Here is a 20,234-nt window from a genome sequence, read left to right as displayed (position 1 = left end):
CTCGCCCTGCCCCCGAGTTAGGACTGTTGGAGGCACAGCACATCTTACGGTCCTCGCTTCGTTGTCCTCGTTTTCACTTGGGCTCATTGAAGCCCAGGGAGGTCAAGGGGCTTCTCCAAGCACACGCAGGCCGTTAACAATACTGCACGGTCACCCGCTTCTCCTGTTGTCCACTCCAGTGCCCTTTGAAGTGCCATTTCTTCTCTTAACACTTCCTTCATGAAGACTGTTTTGCCACCTGCATCTTCTTTCTCTCTCTTGACAGCTTACTGCATGGAAACGGTTATTCATGGAACAGGCACCCTTGCTGATTGTATTCATGGGAACGTTATTATACTTTCCGAAGGAAGAACTTGCACTAAGTCCTGTGTATCTAAAAGTACACTGGTCATAACATGAAGCTTTTTTTCAGTCATTTTATGTTCAAGTAAGTACACAGGAGGAAGAGCCAAGTCTTTCATTTAAAGCAGGGCCTTTCATTTGAATGATCAGTGCACTCATGATAGCTTCCTTGGAGCTGCTCCAGAATTGTCTGTTTTATCTTCTGCAGTGGCAACTTCAGAATAGATTCTCATTTTGGAGAGTGGTAATTTACTTTTTGTTAACTCCCAACCCATTAAGATTAAAAGATACTTCCTTAGGGGTTATGGGCTGTTATTCTTGCCAAGATGAGTTAGCCTGCTAAATGTTCTATTCAAGCATAATGATTCATTGGATGTACTATTCAACACTTCGGTATCATTAAAAGGACTAACCCAGGTGACTTAAAACTCCCTACATATAGAACTTCAGATATTTAAACTCCATTTCCAATTCAATTTTTATTTCATTACCTTTAATTGAGACATTAAAATGTCTATTAGGTTTATGTATGTTTCTGTGTATGTCCAATTAAGAGAAGAGGCAGCATTTTTAATTTTAAGAGGAATTTGAATTAGAAAAAAATTCTTTTTACTTTGGTCTGACCCTTAAACCTCAAGCTAGAGTGGTGAAAACCTGTGTGTAAATAAATGCCACCGTGAATGTGCTTTTTCTTCCTCTACCTCTCCTCTCTTCATCAGCAAGTTCCCGCTCATTCTCTCTCTGTCTGTCCCTCTCACCCTCCCCCCATCTTTCTGTGCCCCTCCACATCACCTTCTGCCCCCAGGGATTAATGGGACAGTCCCGTCGCAGGCTAGGGAACTTCTCATCCCCGGATTGGATACAGCCTCCATCTTACTCAGCTGCTGCATGGGCAAACACCTAAAGGATCTATCTCTGAATGCCTTCAGCAGTGAAAAAATCATCTTTAAAATTCTTCAGTATAGCATTTTGAAAGGCCACAAGACTGTGATATTTCTTTTTGATGAATTATAACATTCTTTCCAGTAAAGTGAGTTAGAGAATTTTCTCCATTGGAAAAAGAGGACAAGAGACGGTTTCAAGGAAGCTGTTCCAGTTAATGAAATTTCACCTTTGCCTCTAATGATTTTGGCAAACGTTGGGGTCTAATTCTCTGTCCTGGGTTATTGCAGCGACCTCTTGACTGGCCATCCTTCACCAAACACGTGTCTTCTCAGTTTCACGTTCCTGCCAAAGTGACCTTAAAACGCAACTGGACTGTGTTACTCCACCACTTGAAAACTTCGTCTTTATTGCCCAGAAAGTAAGCCCAGATTCTGTAGGAAGACTCAAGGAAGAGAAAAGGGTGGGGGGGGAGGGAAGGGGTGGGGGGAGACAGAGAGAGAGTGTGTGTGTGTGTGTGTGTGTGTGTGTGTGTGTGTGTGTGTGAGAGAGAGAGAGAGAGAGAGAGAGAGAGTGTGTGTGTGCGCGTGCGTTTTCTCTTTTGGGGAAGGTCTCTTTACCTTTTTTGCTCTTCTGCTTCCCTCAGCCTGAACACCCATCTTTGTCTGCCTGTTGGAATCCTAATCATCCTTTGAGTCTCAGCTTAAGTGCTGCCTCCTTCAGAAGCTTCTCTAGATTCCCAGATCAAATTTGGACACTTCTGCCTTTGTATTTCTACCTGTTAGGACACATCGGGGTGCACGGTGTGATCTGATTGGCTTTATTACATTCCACGCATGTAACTTAAACTTTTTTTTTTTTTTTAATTTAATTCTTGGCAGGAATTGAGAGCCCACCACTCACCAGGGAATCCCATTCCATTTAGACCACTTTGTAAAGGTTAGAAAGTAATTCTCTGTGCTTTCTTGTAACCTTTAACTTGGCAATCCTTCTGCAGCCCCTAGAGAATCACATAGTCTTCAGACATTTCCCTTGTAGTGTTTGGACTCAACACAGCATCCCAGGTATTCTGAGGATTCTCCTCCTTCTTCACCAGCTTAAATATCCTTCTTAAAGGATAAACCTAATAAGTGCATATTGAATGAATGATTTCTGGTCACTGCATATAAGGCAGAAAGGTGCTCTTGTTTCTTTCTTATTTTTTTTTAAACTTCTAAAACTTCAAACTGCAGTGATTTTTCTCTTTTCATTCAACTGAAAGAAGTTTAGGTTCGCCCTATATTAGTACTTCTGATGGGCTCTGTTAGAGGTTATGCAGTTGATGTTCAGTCCCAGATAGAAAAAGAAGGGAAGAGTGTAAGTTTGCTAGTTTGTTTTGGTTGATTAGAAATGTAGACCGAGGGGAGCAGGGAGCAAGTGATTGTTGTAGGCAACTGCTGGAGAGACCTTTGTCACTCGGAAGCTTCTTTCAATCTCCAGGTATAGAAAAGAGTAAGTCGCAGGAATGGAACGCGCAGTGTGGTGATTACAGTTAATACTAGATTGCATGTTTTAAAGTATGCTACCATGTCCATGTACTAAATTCTTGTTTTGGTCTTTTTCTGAACGTTTTAGTCTTCCTTATTGGTCTGTTTGCCGGCCAGGCAGTAGCGCCGTGGCGTTTTGATCAGCATAGCTGTGTAATAGCTGTTTAATGCGCTTTAATGCTCCAGTACCTGGTAGGATGAGTCCTATCCGATTATTCATAATTTAAAAATTTAGCTGACTATTCTTAAACATTCGTTTTTGAGATTCGCTTTAAAATTATTTTGTCAGTTTTTCCACCCAGATCCTCTGGAGATCTTGGTTGGAATTGTGTCAAAACTGTCGATTAGTTTTGAGAAATGGATTTCTTCACCACAGTCAGCCTTCTCTCCCCAGTTGTTTACTGCTCTTCATGTGTTCTTTTGTTGGTGTTTTTGCTTTTAGTCATGTTGTTTCTGCACATTTCTTGTTTAGTGTATTCCTAGTCAATTTATATTTGTTGTTACTGTGAATGAAATTTTTTTCCGTTGTATTTTCAGACAGTTATTTTTGTAGGATAGGAAAGCATAGGAACATAGGCTTACGTTTCCAAGTGGAACCAGATGTCTCTGAAGTAACCTTAAAGTTTTCTTCCAAATTTTTTAAGTTCTACAAAATCAAATACTAGAAAACCTAATTTCATAAGAAACTTTCCTCCTTGATTACCTGTTTTCAAAGTGAGATTTCCAAGACCATGTTTTTTAAAAGCTGTTATTATTTCGATAGGCTGAGTAGTTTTCCCAATTTCCAGCAGATGTCGGTGTTTTACAAATGTATTAGTCTGAGGTGGTGGTTGTGTCTGCAGTCTCCTGCACTTACATATCGTTTAGTCATTTAATTAGCACATGGGGACTTTTTGAACTAGAAGGGATCTTGGAGATCATCTAAGTCAATCTTTTCTTTTTGCAGATGAGGGAACAGGCCTAGAAGGGAAATGACTTGTCCAAGGTCAAATAGTCACAGGGCGAGGCTGAAACCCAGGTGTTTTTGTTTCTAAAGACTCTCTTTTTAAAAGACTGGTAAAAGATAGTCACCAAAATCACAGAGAAGAAAAACGTATAGTCCAGTGTAAAAGTTGCATCTTGGAAGGAGGGAAGCAGATGATGTTTAGTAAATGTTATTTAATTCAACATTAAGTAATAACGTTGAATCAAATAATAATTGGGTAAAACGAACTGAACATAGCTGGGTTTTGTTCCTTGTACAATTTCTGCATGTGAAATCGACCTTGGATAAGCTGTCCTGTTCTTCATACCGACTTGGACGCAACATCGGTACCTTCGTGTGGCCAGTGGGATGACTTTACCTGTCTCTGCACAGCCCAGCGTGTGTGCAGCAGCCCAGGCTGTTAGATCCTAGAGTATGAGTAATCACTTAGCTCTGCGTCCTCTGGGGCTTCTCAGACAGGGCCTTCTATACAGTGAGTTGTTAGTAATAGCTGTTTACTAATTTGATTCCATTGAATTTTGACTGAGCTGCAAATTTTCAGACTTTTTTCTGCTCCCTTTTTTGTCAAGGTGCTCTAGCAGGTTTTAGGGAACTTTAAGTGTTTCAAGAGCAAGTTTGTCGCCTACCAAACTTAATGAAACAGATAACAAGGGTAGCTGGAGTGAAAAAAGCACTTGAAACACATTAGGAAGGACGTCATATAAAAACCAGGTACTGTGTTATTTCAAAGTAATAGATTACTTCGTCTCAGGCTGGCAGTAATAGACTTTGTTCTAGATGGCACAGGCTCACATGAGCCAAGCGACAAGTCCTAGAGTAGAAGAAGAGTGAGCAGAAGAAATGTGCTGAACTGGAAAGTTTGCAGGAACTGCCGAGTGCTCGTTTAACGCCTCGATCAAACAAGGGGTGGGAGCCCGGGAGAAGTTTCGTTTTGCTGAACTCTCAAGGCTTAGGAGTCGTGCCTTCCTGTAATTTTTACAGTAATGGCTTTGAGAGCTCATCTTCTAAAAAGTGCGAAAAATAGAAATAGCACCAAAAGCATCCATATATTTCTATATCTGAAGAAATCGTTTTTCGGTGCTCTCAAGAAGAAAGCAGGCTTTTCTTTAAGCACAACCTCACATGAACCTGAGCTGTGGGGCGGGCTGCCAGGCTCAGCCGCTTTTACCCTAAAGCCTTAGTTCTTCCTTATTGTTTTTAAACTGTGGTTAAAAAAAAAAAAAAAGCATGTAACATCAAATTTCCCATCTTACACATCTTCGAGCGGGTAGGTCCATAGTATTAAGTGTATTCGCAGCGTCGTGAGGCATCTCCAGGACTTTTTTATCTGGCAAAACCGCAACTCCCCTCTTTTCCTCACCCCGGCCCCTGGTAACCACGTTCTGCTGTCTTTCTATGAATTCGACTATTTTAGACGCGTCATGTAAGTGGAATCATACAGTATTTGTCTTTTGGGGACCGGCTTAATTTATGGACTGTATCACACGGGATACGCAAGGACCGTCCTTAAGATTCTCAGAATTACTAAGCTTTGATTCTAAAGAGGTCTGAGAAATTGAAGAATTCCATCTACTCATTTTAAAGATGGAAGAGGAAAATCAGACAACCAGAAGTTGCCTAAAGTTAGTGAAAAATCATAGTAAGTTCTATAATCTCTTCTCAATTTTTTTTTTTAACTTTTTAAGGTTTACTTGATCATTAATGGCAGTGAAAGTATCACAAGCTCTGAGCTAAAGTAAATGTAACATTTAGAAAATGCTGTGTGGATAAAGCTGCTGCCGTTGGTCCTATTTTCTGCAAAGCATTTTTGTATATCTGTAAGACAGTTTAATTTTTTTTTCCCCAATAAGATTTATTTTGGTCAATATCTGCTAAGATAGGATAAGCCCAAGTGTAGTTTGTGCTTTTCTCTTTTAACCTGTGGTAGACACTCTAAAGCTAGGCTCGGCAAACTTCTCATGTGAAGGGTCAGGTAGTTGATATTGGGGCTCTGTGCACCCTACAGTGTCTGCTGCAGCGATTCAGCTCTGCTGCTTTAATGTGAAGCAGGGCCGTGTTCCATTACAACTTCATCTATGAAAGCAGGCAACAACCAGGTTTGGCCCTTAGGCCATAGTTTTCCAACCCCTGTGGTCCAGTATGGGACCCTCACTTGACTCTTTCGGTTCTTTCTTGGCACTTAGCTTGCTGTCTTTCATGTAGGAGACAGCCGTCATTGTTCATGGTGATAGTGAGGATGATGGGTAAGAAAATAATGTAAATCAAATGATTTCCTGCTAACTTTTAATCATTTTGGAATTATTTTCCATATACCCTGATAGCTTTATGATACAGTAAAAAACATACTTAATTAAAAAACTAACATGTTTGAAGTACATCTTCAAAGGAAGACTGGAAATTTTTTTGAGCATTCATAGAAATATTTCTTTTTTTAAAAACAATGTTCAATTATAAAGATATACTCAAACAATACAGAAATGTGTAAAGAAAAAGTAAATAATAAGCCCAAATCCCAAAACCCTGAGGTAAGCAGTGACAGTAGTTAGTTGAATAATTGGATAAGCGATTAATTGAATAATTAGATAATTGAGTAATCAATTAAATGAATACTTGGATAATTGAATATTTGGCTAATCGAATAATTGGATAATTGATTAATTGATTAATCGGATAATCGATTAATTGGATAATCGAATGATTGGCTAATTGATTAATTGGTTACTACTTTCTTTTGGATCCTTTCCGAAACGTCTTATAGGGGTTTACCAGTATCACAGGTAAAAGGATGCTCGGTCTTTACCATCCATCTTGGCAGTCCACTTCTGTTGTCTTTGATATTTTTTAGGCTTTCTGGGTTAAGTAGAAGAAGTTGCTGCTGGTGAGATGCTCAGCAGCTAATGCACGGTTTGTATTTCTTTGCTTTCAGTTTTACCTAGAAGAATATGAATTCCTGTTGTCTCCTGCTCCTTTCATTGAAACACATGGTCCGTGTTCACGGGGCCGAGTAAAAGCCTTGACTCATAAACACTTAGCTTTTACATATCAGGCACACGCGATCGACTTACATTCTGATGAGCCGAATAGTGGAGTGCCTTGTCATACCTGGGGACAGCAGAGAAATGGCTGCCTCGCATGGTGTTGGGTACTGTCCCCAGTGCTTTTGTGACAAATACAGTCCCCGTGTTTTGATGCAAACGTTGGGACCTCTGTTAAAAGAAAGGATTTTACAATGACAATACAGATACGATCAGTCACATGATAGTTGTGTCTTTAACAGATGACATTTACTACAGTGTGTTTGATTCTACATGGAGATTCCCAAAAGGCCAAAATACTCTGTGACCAAACATGGCCGAAAGAGTGAAAGAGCGGAGGCACATTGACAGTGTAACTTTTTAAGAATTAGCTGCCTCCATGAGATGGTTTAGTTGAATACTCCTTAAGAGCATTATGGATTTGAAGGGAAATATGTTTTTTAAAATTCCAATATTTATATATAATGAGATTTTGAATATATTATATGACTGTAATCACATAAATGGTTTTGTTTATTACCTTGTATGCTCTGTACTGTTTTACTATGAAGAGTGATTCAAGGAGGTTGTACTTCAATCTGTTTTTTTGAAGGCAGCCATAATGAGTTTAAAGCGTATGGTATTGATTTTTGAGAGTTCTGCCACCAGAGCTATCATGAATTATTGGTTCTGTATTTTATTTCAGAATTTCAGCCTCTTCATGCTTTAGAAGTGTGTTTGATGGAAGTGCCTGTCTCCACTCGGCTGCACGGTTTAGGGAGGATGCGCGCAGCAATTGATTAAGTTGACATTTGGTATTAATAGCCTAGAGACTCTTCTCGTCGCAGTGTGCTCATCCATTTTAGATTGTGGGCGACGGCATGTTGACTGATGCTTCGCAGCTGGGAGTGGTGGTGCTGGATTCAGGCGCGGGCGGCCCGTCCCGCAGCCCGCACTCCCGCTCCGCTGCCCTTGCCACGCTTATGCCGTTCCTTCGCCCAGTCCCACGCCTACCTTTTAGCAGTAGGAGCAGTGTGTGCTGTTGAATCTTTACCCACCTGGGCAGCAAGCTCTTGGCTTTTGTCTCATGAACTTAGTTCCCTTAAGGAGTAATTTGACCTCTCTGAGCACTGAGCATCAGTTTTTCCATCAGTGAAATGGGGGTGACGATCCTCACCTTCCTGCCTCACCTAGCGGATGTGCCGACCAGCTGGTTTTATTCACCCTTCTATCCCCAGGGCATAGCGTAGTGCCTGGCACATTGTAGGCATTTGACAAATGTCAGTTCCTGTGTTCTTCTCTTTTAGAAGCTGGACTTTGGATAAGAGTTAGGCGTCATGTGGAATGGGCTGAACAGGTAGCTACTTGGATGTAGTTAGGGAACTGAGATCAATATGGTCAAGAGACTTCTCATTCTTTTTGGACTCTCCACCTTTGTTTTATTGTAAACAGACCTGGGCTCGGTCTCTCTCGGAGGAGAGACTACAGCTCCGTTCCCAGAAGGCAAAGGAAGGGGACCCTCATCCTGAACGGACCGCGAGCCTCACCGTGGCGTCAGGGGAGAGCTGCTTAACTGGGGTTTGTTATGTTGTGACTGTAAGCATTAGACAAGTTAATTAAAGGGTTAGAAGGACCTTTCAGGTGTGGAGAACAGCACAGCGGGAGCAAGGACTTGCAGGCAGGAGATCGTGGCTGGGTCCGAGGGACAGCGAACCCGTCTGCTTCACAGGGATGAGCTCAGCATGATGGGAGATGATGTGGGAGAGGCGCTTCGGATGAGACCGAGTGGGCACTGATACCCAAGTGAAGAGTTCGGATGCTGCCTTTGAGAGGTTGCGATTGACCGGAAGCTTTGGAACAAGGGGAGTCGGGATGGAGGCTGCGTCTCAGGGTGGATCGAGGCCAGCAGTGCCTGAGGGCAGGATCCCCGGTCGCCCATGAGAAACAACGGTCGCCCATGAGAAACAACGGCACATCCGAGTAACCAGCGGAGGCGAGAATTCTGACAGCCGGTCGCTGATTCCTGTCCGTGGCTGCTCTCATGCTGTACAGCAGCGTCGTCCACGTGGCTGTGAAGCCTGAATCGTTTGCTCCCCGGCCCTTCACAGGGAAAGCTTGCTAACCTCTCTTCCCTCACATCGCTCTCCCCTGGTTTTTTCCCAAACCCTGGAGCTAAGAGAACGTGGAAGAGCCAGTTCCGAGGGAAGACTGTAAAGGCTCTTGTTAAAAACCAGTTGACGGAAGGTGGAAGCTCCAGCTCCTTTCCCGGCTCCCCGGCTTAAGGAACAGTGCCTGACATTTCTTAATTAGAAAAGAAAAGCTGTCCCAGTAAATGTAGTTACCATACGTAGCATAATCTGAGCGCTGTGCTGGGAGCTTACAGGCATCATCTGACTCTGTTATCATGACAAGCCTTGTGAAGTGGGTACTGTTTTCAGCTCCACTTTACAGATGAGAAGACTGAAGCACAGGAAGGGCAGGAGCTTCGCCTGGTGACACAGCTAAGAAGTAGCTTCAGGGCCCCTGATCACCACCCTGGACGGACTCCACAGGGTGCTGCGTTTGAGAGCCAGCGCCAATGAAGGGGCAAGTCGTCTGAGCAAATAGTGTGTGTTCCAGGTCGAGTTTTCCGAAGGGTGGCCTTGCAGTTTGGGGATGCAGGGTCCCATTGGGAAGCCAGCAGAGCCTGAGGAAGAGCACCCAACCAACCGCGACTCTGCAGAACAGCCTCCTGACGTGCTGAGATCACTTTCTGGACTCTGGTCTGATTCGCAGGCCTGGTGCAGCCAGGGCTCCTGGTCGGCACCAGGAGGCGCCTGCGAAGCAAGCGCACACAAGACAACAAACTCAGGCTGGCTCTCCCGCATGTCGTGCTGGTGTCAGCGTGCTCCTAATGAGCCACGCTAGAGGTGTACACAGAAGAGGTGCGTGGACCAGGATTTTTCTTCCATCCGCCAGAAGGGTTTGGACTTCGCAGTGTGTTTCAGTGGGTCTGGGGTCAACTCTTAGTCGTGATGGTCTGGTGGGACCAGTGTGTGCAAGGGGAACGTGTTAAGCCTGTATGTGATTTTCAGGCCCTGTTGGATCATCACCTTCGGGGAGGGAAAGCATCCAGCACAGCGTTAGGGAAGTATGCAGAGCCCCAGGTGTGTGTACGGTGGGACGCGGATGGGGTAAGCATGTGCTGACGGTAGTAAGGCACAGGAAGAGCTTGAGGGTGACAGCAGGTGGATGGAGTCAGCGTGGAACACACTTTGTGAATCAGGAGGACACCTGGATTCACCAGTGCAGAAGCTGACCACAGAGGGCTTTTAAGAACCTGAAGCTGGGGATAACAGGTGAACCCATGGTTGAGGGAGCAGCAGTAGCAATCCTATGGCTTGGGGGTGCAACAGCAGCACCCTAAATAGGATGTCAGGACCCTTGCTTACGAAGGGCCATTTCAGAGCCTTTTGTCACCTGAGAGTCCCAAAGCCATTCTCTTTCTTGCTTAACAGTTATGGAGCTCACTCTGAACAGGTATCCGTGCAAGGCAATCCTTCTGTCATTTTCTTGTCCCATAATGTTGCCTCCTTGATCCAAACCCGTATATCTTGGCGTGTACTGAAGTAGGGGATGTCATGCTGGATTGATCCGCTCTGCAGGTGGTACACGTCTTTCAGGGTTTCTTCGACCTAGAATGCTCTTGAAATCCAAGCGTGAAGGATGACTTGGAAACATTGTGGTCCTCAGGGAAGCTTTCCGTCTGGCGGGGCAGACAGAGACATGCACAGTGGGCCGAAGTACACGGTAGACGTCAGGGAGGCCGTAATCAGTGCCGGGAGGAACAGGAGTTGGGGGCGGGGAGGCGAGATCAATTCCAGCTAGAAGGATTTGAGAACATTCTTTTCTTTTCTTTTTTTCATTCTTTTCTTCTGCCTACAGATGGGTTCTATGAAATCCTACCTTCTCTTTCCTATGTCTTGACTCTGGCCGAAATCCTGACTGTTCTTCTGGCTTTCCTTCTGGTATCGTTGCCTTTTAAAAAATTGTGGTGAATGACACATAACATGAGACGCACCCTTTTACAGAGTTTTAAGCGTGCAGTACAGTAGTGTTCACTGCAAGCGCGATGTTGCGCGGAGGTCCCCGTGACTGAAACTAAGACCCAGGGAACCGCGACTTCCCCCATCCCCCTCCCCCCAGCCCCTGGCAGCCGCCATTCTGTTCTCTGCTTCCGTGAGTTCCCCATCTGCGTGGAATCGTGCAGAATTTGTCATTCTGCAACTGGCTTATTTCATTGAACCCAATGTCCTCCAGTTTCTTCCATGTCATAGCATATATAGGATTTCCTTTTTTCATGACTGAATGATATTGCATTGTACATACCACATTTGGTTTATTAATTTATTCTGTTGATGGACATTTAGGTTCTTTCTACTTCTTGGCCGTTTGAATAATGCTACAGTGAACATGGATGTGCAAATATCTCCTAAAGACCCTGATTTCAGTTCGTTTAGATAAATACCCAGAAGTGGGATTGTCGCTAGTTCTATTCGTAATTTTTTGAGGAACTGTTTTCTGTAGCGACTGTACCTTTTTAAATTCCCAGCAGCAACTTACGAGGGTTCCAGTTTCTCCACATTCTCACTGACATTATATTTAGTAACGGACACCCTAACAAGATGAGGTGATATCTCATCGAGGTGTTGATTTGCATTTTCCTGATGATCATTGATGTTGAACATCTTTTATGTACCTGTTGGCATTTTTTTTTTTTTTTTAACTTTGGAGAAATGTCTAAGTCCTTTGTCCATTTTTAAAAGCCAGGTTATTCGGGTTTTTTTGCTATTAAGCTGTAGGAGTCTCTTCACCTTTAACTCCCAAATATCCGTGCCCCTACCTGACGAACTCCACGCTCCTCAGCCTGACCCTCCGCCCTCTCCGCTCCTTTCCCAGCACTGTGCTCCTGCCACCTTCCCCTTGGCTTCTGAAGTCTACTCAGACCCGACTCAGACACACCCGTAAAAGCCAGGTGCAGTCAGTTCCCCGGGCCTCCCCGACACCCCGGCAGAAGGGCTCCCCCGCTGCCGAAGCTGCCACGCTGCTCGTCTCCGCTGCTCTTGGGCGGTTGGTAGACGCCGCTGCCTTGCTTTGGGGTGGATGGGACGCGTGCATCTGTTAACTGCCCTCCGTCTCCCGATGGGCCGGGTCCTCTCTCCTCCCGCCCCAGGACTTTGCAAAGTCCCTCGCCACACCGTAAAGAGGCAAGAAGCCCCAGAAAAGGTGGATGCGTCTGGGTTCTAGGCATAGACGACAGAGCCGTGCTGTAAGCCTGAGTGTGCTCTGGCGACAGAGGACGCGGCGGGAGCGCAGTCTAAGTGCGCAAGCCCCTGTCAGTCCCGAAAGAGAACAATGAGCAGGATGGGGACAGGGAGGGAAGGGAAAGGGAAAGGCCAGTGACCAGGGTTTTTTAGCAAGACAAGCCGGTTTACCCAAGAAGGTCATGACTATAATCTGAGACATGCTCTGCTGGGTTTTGGCAGGCAAGGGTGCCAGGTATGTGCTGGGAGCCAGAGAGAAGCTGAGTTCGCCTCACAGTTATGCAGGTAGTCAGAACAGCTGCTGGTAGTGGGGGCCACTTCTACTTAGAACACTCCGTTCCCGGGAACTCGTGGCTTCCAGCACTGGTATGTGTCTGCCAGCAATGCTGCGTGAGCAGCTAGTCCGTGGCTAAACTGTAGGTCACCCGGAGGCCCCAGGATGGCCGTCAGGCAGCCGAGGCCCCGTGCAGGAAGGCTGTGGGGCAGACCCCTGAGTTGGACTGGTCTGTTGTGCTCCCTGCCAGGAGCTAGAGGGCTGCTCCGGGGGCCTCCCCAGTCCATGGCAGTTTCCATCTCGTGACCTTCACTGCCTTCTTCATGGGATGCCTCCCACCTCTCAAAGTGGTTGGGTTTTCACAGCCTCCAAGACCTTGCCTTCCACCCTGAGCCCCAGCAGTCTGTCCTGAGGATGCCATGGCCAGTTCTGGTCCCTGCGTTCCCTGGAAGGGTTCCAGCCATAGGACCAGGTGTGGGACCCCATCTTGTACCTTTGGATGCCCCTGAGTAGGTGAAAGCCCGTTCTCTCGTAAATCCGGGGAAGCCTGACAACTGGCCTTGCTTCTCCAGGGGGAGGGGAAGGGAAGAAGGGGGCTCCGTCCTCGTGACAGCCAGCCCTCTTCCTGCTCGCTGACTCTGACCACGCTCTGTTCCTTATGGCGTCTTCCTGATCCTCTCCCACTCGTCTGATTGTCATGATCCTGGGACACTGGTTCCCCAGCCTGGCAGGTGTGTAGATTCACCTGGATGCTTAAAAAAAGAAGGAAAGACGCTCTTAGGCCCTGTCCCTGGAGAGTCTGTAGTGAGCTATGGGTGGGGCTGGAATCTGGTGCTTTCGCACATGTGTACATGCAGAACTGGAAGGGAGCCCAGTAGATTTACTGAATTGCCGAGTCATTGTTATTTCCTTTTAGGCTGACCTCGTGCTCTTATGATTTTCTAAAGGGATTGTGTATTTCATTAGAAATCAGAAAGAATAGGTGGCATTAAAAACAAATCAGATTTCCAAGTGATCGTCTGTTTCGGAAACCGTTAACCCTCATAAATGTGTTCCTCTTTTCCACAGGGGGACTCGATCTCATCTTCATGCCGGGTCTTGGGTTTGACAGACAAGGCAACCGGCTGGGGAGAGGCAGGGGCTACTACGACGCCTACCTGAAGCGCTGTGCACAGCAGCAGCACGTGAAACCCTACACCATGGCCTTGGCTTTCAAAGAACAGATTTGCCTCCAGGTCCCAGTGGACGAAAATGACGTGAAGGTAGATGAAGTCCTTTACGAAGACTCCTCAGCATCTTAAGCCCAATTGACTACAGCAGATAATCAGTGTTTTGTACCCAAGAAGTATGTGACACAGAATATGTGTATTTCTCTTGTCGGAAATTAGTTGAAATTGCACACTCATGGGAACACGGACTACATTATTTTTAGTATAATTATAACACACCTAACGTAAAACTATCTTTAAAAATGAATAGTAGAACATTAATTAAAATGGAGGCTATCACCATATGATTCTCAGCTTAATTTCCTGGTGTGAACATGACAAGTTGATCTTTCTGCTTTACAGTTTAAGTTAAATATTTATGAGGAACTGTGGTCCAACTCAGTGAGAGGAAAGTGACCTCATCGGAAGCAGACCCTATGTCATTAAGCCCTGTCATGGGCCTGGTCAGTCTCTGGCAGGTATGTAGATACTCAGCAATTATTAACTGACTTGTTGGTGTTTGCTCTGCGTACAAAGTTCCCCAAGAATGTTACACCACTTCATCTGGACTTCATTTATTCACCCTGAAATTTTATGTCTTGACACTTCGTGGCTTTTGATTGTTTATAGACTGAAAACTTTTATAATTTAAGTTCTTAAATTTAGCTGGTTTGTTCCCATCTGCACTCTTCTGTGTGTCAGTCACTTACGAGTTTAAGACCTGTTATAAGTTAGAAATTATTTCTGTTTATTTGTGCTGTCTGCTTGGGACATGAAATTTGCTCTGGGCTAAAAGTTGGCAGATGGCATCCCAGCTAGGGAGCAGTCTTGTCTGGGGAAGATTTGGTTCCAACCAGAAGTCCAGGAGTCTTCCTAGATGCCGCTTTCTCCCTCACACCCCACGTCCCGCCTGTCACGAGGTCCTGTGGATTTTGCTCCGCGTGCCTCTTACACCTGCTCTCTGCATCATCCTCGCACTCCTGTCCAGGTTCTCAGCATTCCTGAGCTTCACTGGGCGGGAGACTCAGATCTGGCCTCCGCCCTTCAGTGTGACCTCCACTTTATTTCTCGAACTGCAGAGTATCAGTGAATCCGATCATGAGGCGCCCTGATGAGAATCTCTCAGTGGCTGTTCAGAGCCGCCTGGGTGCTGGCCAGATGCCTTCCCTTGTGTACAAAGCTGCTGACGTGAGGTCTGCCGCCTGCCTTTTTCTAGCCCCTTTTCTCCCCACTGCCACATTCTCTGTACCACTGACGCAAGTGCACGCATAGTGCCCTGAGCATTGGTTGCGGCTGCCGCGGCTGCTTCTGCCCTTTGCACCTGTGCGTACGTTTCTTCCTCTGGCTGCAATACTCTGCTCTCTTGTGTTCATCTGGAAAACTCCTGTTTCCCCTTCAAGACCCAGCTCCAGCGTCACCTCTTCTGTGAAGTCTTCCTCTCTGTTCCCAGGCAGTTAGTTTTACTTTCACTTGTCTAAATGGCTCTGGCCATTGTCCTCCTTATCATATTGTCCTATGTATCAATTGTTAGTCGTCATGCCTGCCTCTTCACCAAATGGTGAGCTCCAAAGAGCCGGGGCTCTCAGACTTAGGAGACACCTAGACACATAGTGGGCATGGGAGCATCTTTTTGGATGAGTTAATTGGATATATTCAGGGCATTTTTATTCAAAACATGATGCATATTCTTTGGATAATGACACACGATTTGATGTTTTATGTACAAAAGTAAAAACACTTTAAAAATGTCAGTAATGTCAATTGAGCTAAAATCGAACTTGTGCAGTGTAGTATGTGCAGTGAGAGACGAGAGGGAAACAGTTTCTAGAAGCTATAAAATCAACTACTCTACTGGTTAAAAGCTGAAGTGTTGCTTCAGCCGTAAGTTTCAGACGAATGTTAATACACCGGACTGACTGTGATCTGAAAAAGTCCTGAGCTGCTGCAGGTCTGGAAGCCTTAGCACCACTGAACTGTCATTATCCTAGCAAAGGGAGCATTCAGAAGCACCCCCAGATCCTCAGGTGCAGGCGGAATGCGGAGTCCACTGGCAAGGAGACCCAGGGGCTGCAGGGTCTCTGTCCTGGAAGGAGGACCACTCCCTAGTGACCAGTCATGGGCAGTGGTCATTGTGCAGAAGGTACTGGAAGGGGGGAAGAAACCTGATGATGTGGGGGATGGGTGATAACAACCCTCTGACTCTAATCAGGGCTCAGGCAGAGGCTGAGGACAAGGCCTGGAACCCCAGAAGCGAGGCAACACGATGAGGGTCTCAGGTGAGGGGGCCAAGGAAAACCGGAAATAGCCATTGAGATCTGAAGAGAAACAATTCCTAGTGCTGGGCCATTGGAAATGCATCAGGGCCCCAGCATGTGTCTGTGATTGCTGCCTGTTCTGTGGACTGCGCTTCATCTGACTGGAGAGTAAACCATACAGAGTTCTGATCCATCTAACAGCACTCACTGACTCACGAAGCCCCTCTAACCACGAGGTTCACGAGCAGTGTAGACTGGATGGCCTCGTGCAGAAACTCACTTCCCGGTCCCAGTCGTTTTCCTTTGCTCCCAGAGGTCTCTGGGAATTCAGTACTTCCTGCCACTGGCTTGAGAGCTCCTCCAAGGCAATTCTCTGCCAATTTATGGTTTCCCCCCATACCTCCCATAGTCCCCAGCACAGAGTAAACAGCCAGTGAGTTCTCGACGGCGAGATGGAACCGTGAGCATGTTGCCCGTGGCATCTGAAATTTTATCGGAGGAAGAAATCGAATGCGCTAGCTGCAGCTGGAGCTCTCAGCAGAGGGTGTCGTGGCTCACATGTTGCCAAAGAACAAGATGACACCAAGACCTAGGGACAGAGGTCGGCAGAAATAAAACCCCAGACAGTCCCCAAGACCGTCAAGGTGCATAGCAGAAATGGGAGCCTGGTGTGCTGAGCAGCTCTAGCTTGGGCTGCTTTTTGTAGGAGGATCGGTGCCCCTGCAGGTGTCCCTGCAGGTGGGCCTGGACTCAGCAGACGTTCTGACAGACTCGGTGGGAGAAGCCTGCTTCTGGGGGTGTGTAGGCAGCTGGCAGTTAAGGCGGAATCCCCAAATGTTACTCTCTTCCTCCTCTGAGTTCAGAGCCACCTGAGAGACGGCACAGGGCTCAGACAGAGGGTAGGTGGAGAATCAGCCTAGGAAATGGACTAGAGGATGTGGCTTAGAGGTGCGGCTTCCTAATGCTCGTCTCCCCGCCGATCATGACCACGACCAGCCAGACACCCCCGCAGGGTTTCCACAGGAGCACGGGAGCCAGGGACACGGAAGTGTGCCACAGCTGCTTTCCATACATTTATACGCATTAGCATATGCAGTTTTGCCAACTCTCTGAGGTACCACTCTGCCCTCACGGCAGAGAGAACTGAGGCCAAGGTCATATTCCAAGTAAGTAGTGGCTCAGGATTTGAACCAAGTCTTCTCTGAGTTTAGAGCTCTGTTTTTCACGCCATCTCCCCATCTTCATCTGCAGTGGCGAAGGCTGCACAGGCCGTCTTCCTGACCCTCTGTGACCTCTCCTGGTTCCTGGGGCCACCAGCTTGCTTTGGGCCAGGTTGCTTGATTTCCTTCAAGTGCCTGAGCCCACAGAGGTTTCCGTGGGTGTGGGGCAGATGCGAAGAGGCAGGCAGTCCCTGGCCTAAGACAAGAAGGCTGGAGACCTTCCTGTCGAGCTGGCTCTTGGTCTCCCCTTAAGGACCTAAACAGGCCAGGCCGTTGTCACAAGGCCCCAGAGGCTGCCATAGAGGTCTCGCCACGCGTCTCACTGGGGAGCCCTGGGTCAGGTGTGCGCAGCTGCCTTAGCTCAGGCCTTCCAGTCAGGCCTGCAGAAATGAGCCGCTTCTACCTGGGGCCGGGCTGGCTGGGGATGCACTGTCGGTCACTTGTCTCTGGTCACCCCCGTACTCTGCCAGTCCTCAGCTGGCCGCTCCGTTCTGTTGGGCTCTGCCACTTCCCAAACTTGAGTTTTCTCTTGATTTTCTCATAAATCTTTCTGTCGTCCACCAAGCGGTTGTATTTCCTGCTTCTCAGTCTCTCTGCAGAGGGTGCAGCCACCACACCCCCATTCCCGCTGCCCTGCCTCCTCCCTCCCCTCTCCCCTTTGTTCCTCTCTCTCCTCCTCCTCTCTATCCTTCCTTCATTCTGGCCCTTCAAGGCCACCTCCCATCCCTTTTCCTGTCCCTTCCTCTCTCCTTCCCCACACCTCCACCTGAGCCCCAGGGACAGAGACCTGTTTGCCAATGAGAGCCAGCGTTATGGAGTAGAAAGCTCAGGGGAGTGGTCGGCTGGGGGCTCAGGCCGTGAAAGACTCCCGACTTACAGGAAATCCCCGAGGGTGCCGGCTAGCTGCCACCAGCGGAGGGCATGTGTCAGCCCACCCGGAATGACAGAGAAGGTGACGAGTTCTCAACAGTTTTGCCAGAATAAGTCCTGCGGTATTATCATCACCTGTAATGGCATTTATTTCCACCCTCGAATCCATCAGTCGTTTATTAAAGCTTAGATGAAAGTTTAAAGAAAGCCCACCCACATCAACCACCAGGCGGGAAATTTTAGAGAACGAGGTGATCAGATTTCCAAGTTCAGTGAAAAGCCTGTAGGTAACTGCGTGGCTGCTCAAGCTATTTTAAAACGAGTGCAGCTAGGCAAACGTTTAATAACAGACTTGTCCGTGCGGACTGCGGAAAGAGAGGGGCTGTCCTCGGCAAGCTTCGCGTCTGCCAGGCCAGCCACACCCTGGAGTAGGGATGAACCGTCCAAGGCATTGAGCCCTCACCACAACCCCACGGTGGAGAAACCGGTGACCGCAGGACGGAGGGAACTTAGGTAAAAACCACAGAATGGGGCGCAGAGCCAGGTTCTGGTCCTGTGCGCCTATCAGGCAGCCCGCCACCGAAAAAGTCTAGAGGGGAGATGTTAAAGCAGCCACCTTTTGGCCAGTGGGCAAGTGCAGGACCTGGCAGGTGGGCGGGGAGAGAGTAGTTAGCTAGAGGCTGCAGGACATCGGGGTCACAGGTATAGACTCTAAAATCAAGATCTGTGAGTTCAAATCCCAGCTCCCCCACTCATCAGCCGTGGGACCTCCTATGTTACTCAGCTTCTCTGAGCCTCTCTATACGATGGGGAATGACGTTAATGTGTACCCGATAGGCTTAGTACAGCCTAAAAGAGATCATGCATAACGCATTTAATACAGCGCCTGGCACTCAGTAGGTTAGAGAAATGGTTGGAGCCTTGTCCCCAGTTTTAGAATCAAAAGTCTGTGCAAGTGCCTCATACGGTGCCTGTCTCATGCAGGTGATCAGGAATTTTCACCCCCTCCCTGCCATCTTTCTTCTGGCCACAAGTCCCTATAATAGGCCCTTGGGTCACCCGTCCTCCCTGCAGTGGACGGGCATCCTGTAGGTACCAGATGAGAAGACTTGCTTCTCAGAATTGCCTCTTGACTGCACAGTGCACCAACTGTGACCTGCCACCCACTCACACGGTGGCCTGGAGCTGGCCTGGGCCTATTTCCTCAACTATAATATAAGGTATAAGGACATAACCAGGTTTGAGGAAGCACAGTTTGTGAATCACTGCATCAGAATCACCTCAGTGGATGGTTGAACATGCTAATTCATGGACCTTGCTTGCCCCAGGCTGACCAAAGCAGCCTCTAATGCTGGGGCTCTGGAATCTATTTTAACTTTGCTCGTTCTTAAGATTTTTCTGGGTTTGGTTTTGTTCTGTTTTGCTTTTAGCAGTTATACTAGATGTGCCCAGATGTGGTTTTCTTTGTATTTACAGTTGTTCCTCGGTATCCGTGGGCAGTTGGTTCCAGGACACCCCACGGATATCAAAATCTGCAGATACTCAAGTCCCTTAGTAAGATGGCCTAGTATTCGCGTGTCACCTATATTGCACAGAGGCTACGGCAGGGCGTGCCTACACAGCACTTCATTCACGGACATTCAGCTTGGTGTGTGACAAATTCAAGTTTTGCTTTTTAGAGCTTTCTAGAAATATTTTCCCAAAAAATATGTTCACTCTGTGATTTGTTGAATCTGTGGACACAAAACCCACAAACATGGAGGGCCAACTGTGTTCCGTTTGGGGTTTATAGCACTTCTTGCACCTACGGTTCGATGTCTTCAGTCAGTTTTGGAAAATTCTGTTATTATCTCTGTAAAACTCATATCTGCCCCATTCGCTCTCTCCTCTCCCAGACTCCAGTTCCGTGCACTTGGGGCCCGCCCACGGAGCCCCGATCCGTCCCGTGCGCCCTCCCCGCAGTCCTTTCCGTCCGTTTCCTTCTGTCCGTTCGTTCGGTCTGGATGTCCTCCGCTGGCCTGTCTGCAGTCACTAACCCTTTCTTCAGCTGTGCCTAACTCGCTATCAAACTCATCTACTGAGTTCTCCATTTTATTACAGTTTTCAGTTCTGGGATTTTTAAAAAGTACATTTTAATTCATTGCTAAAATACTCCATCTTGTCCTTCATCTTCTTGGGCAGATTCATTGATCACAGTTATTTTGACATCTCCGTCTGATCGTTCCAGTATCGCAGTTTCCTTGGATCTCTTTCCATGTCTATTTTTTCGTGGTTCTAGGCCTTTCCCATCTCCTGGGATGCTTTGTAATCTGCTTATTGAATGTCACACGTGGTGTATGAGAGATCGCGAGGCTC

The 20,234-nt window shown here is 47.0% G+C and overlaps 1 protein-coding gene across 5 annotated transcripts in view; it reads left to right on the top strand.

Annotated features, from left to right (window-relative positions):
- Positions 1-14,220, top strand: part of LOC105301623 (5-formyltetrahydrofolate cyclo-ligase) — a 22,009-nt gene extending 7,789 nt beyond the window's left edge. For 4 of the 5 annotated variants that reach the window (XM_011374377.2, XM_023520050.1, XM_011374379.2 and 1 more), the window contains one exon: positions 13,395-14,220. In XM_011374377.2, coding sequence (XP_011372679.1) covers positions 13,395-13,627 — 233 coding nt within the window. In that variant the 3' untranslated portion in view covers positions 13,628-14,220. Of the gene's footprint in view, positions 1-265; positions 428-13,394 lie in introns of all 5 variants that reach the window. The other variant, XM_023520048.1, reaches the window with a different exon arrangement.
- The last annotated feature ends 6,014 nt before the right edge of the window (positions 14,221-20,234 follow it).

This window comes from Pteropus vampyrus, unplaced genomic scaffold (genome assembly GCF_000151845.1).
Source record: "Pteropus vampyrus isolate Shadow unplaced genomic scaffold, Pvam_2.0 Scaffold245, whole genome shotgun sequence".
Classification (NCBI taxonomy): domain Eukaryota; kingdom Metazoa; phylum Chordata; class Mammalia; order Chiroptera; family Pteropodidae; genus Pteropus; species Pteropus vampyrus.
Note: the sequence above shows the minus strand (reverse complement) of the source record. Positions and strands in the feature narration are given on the sequence as shown.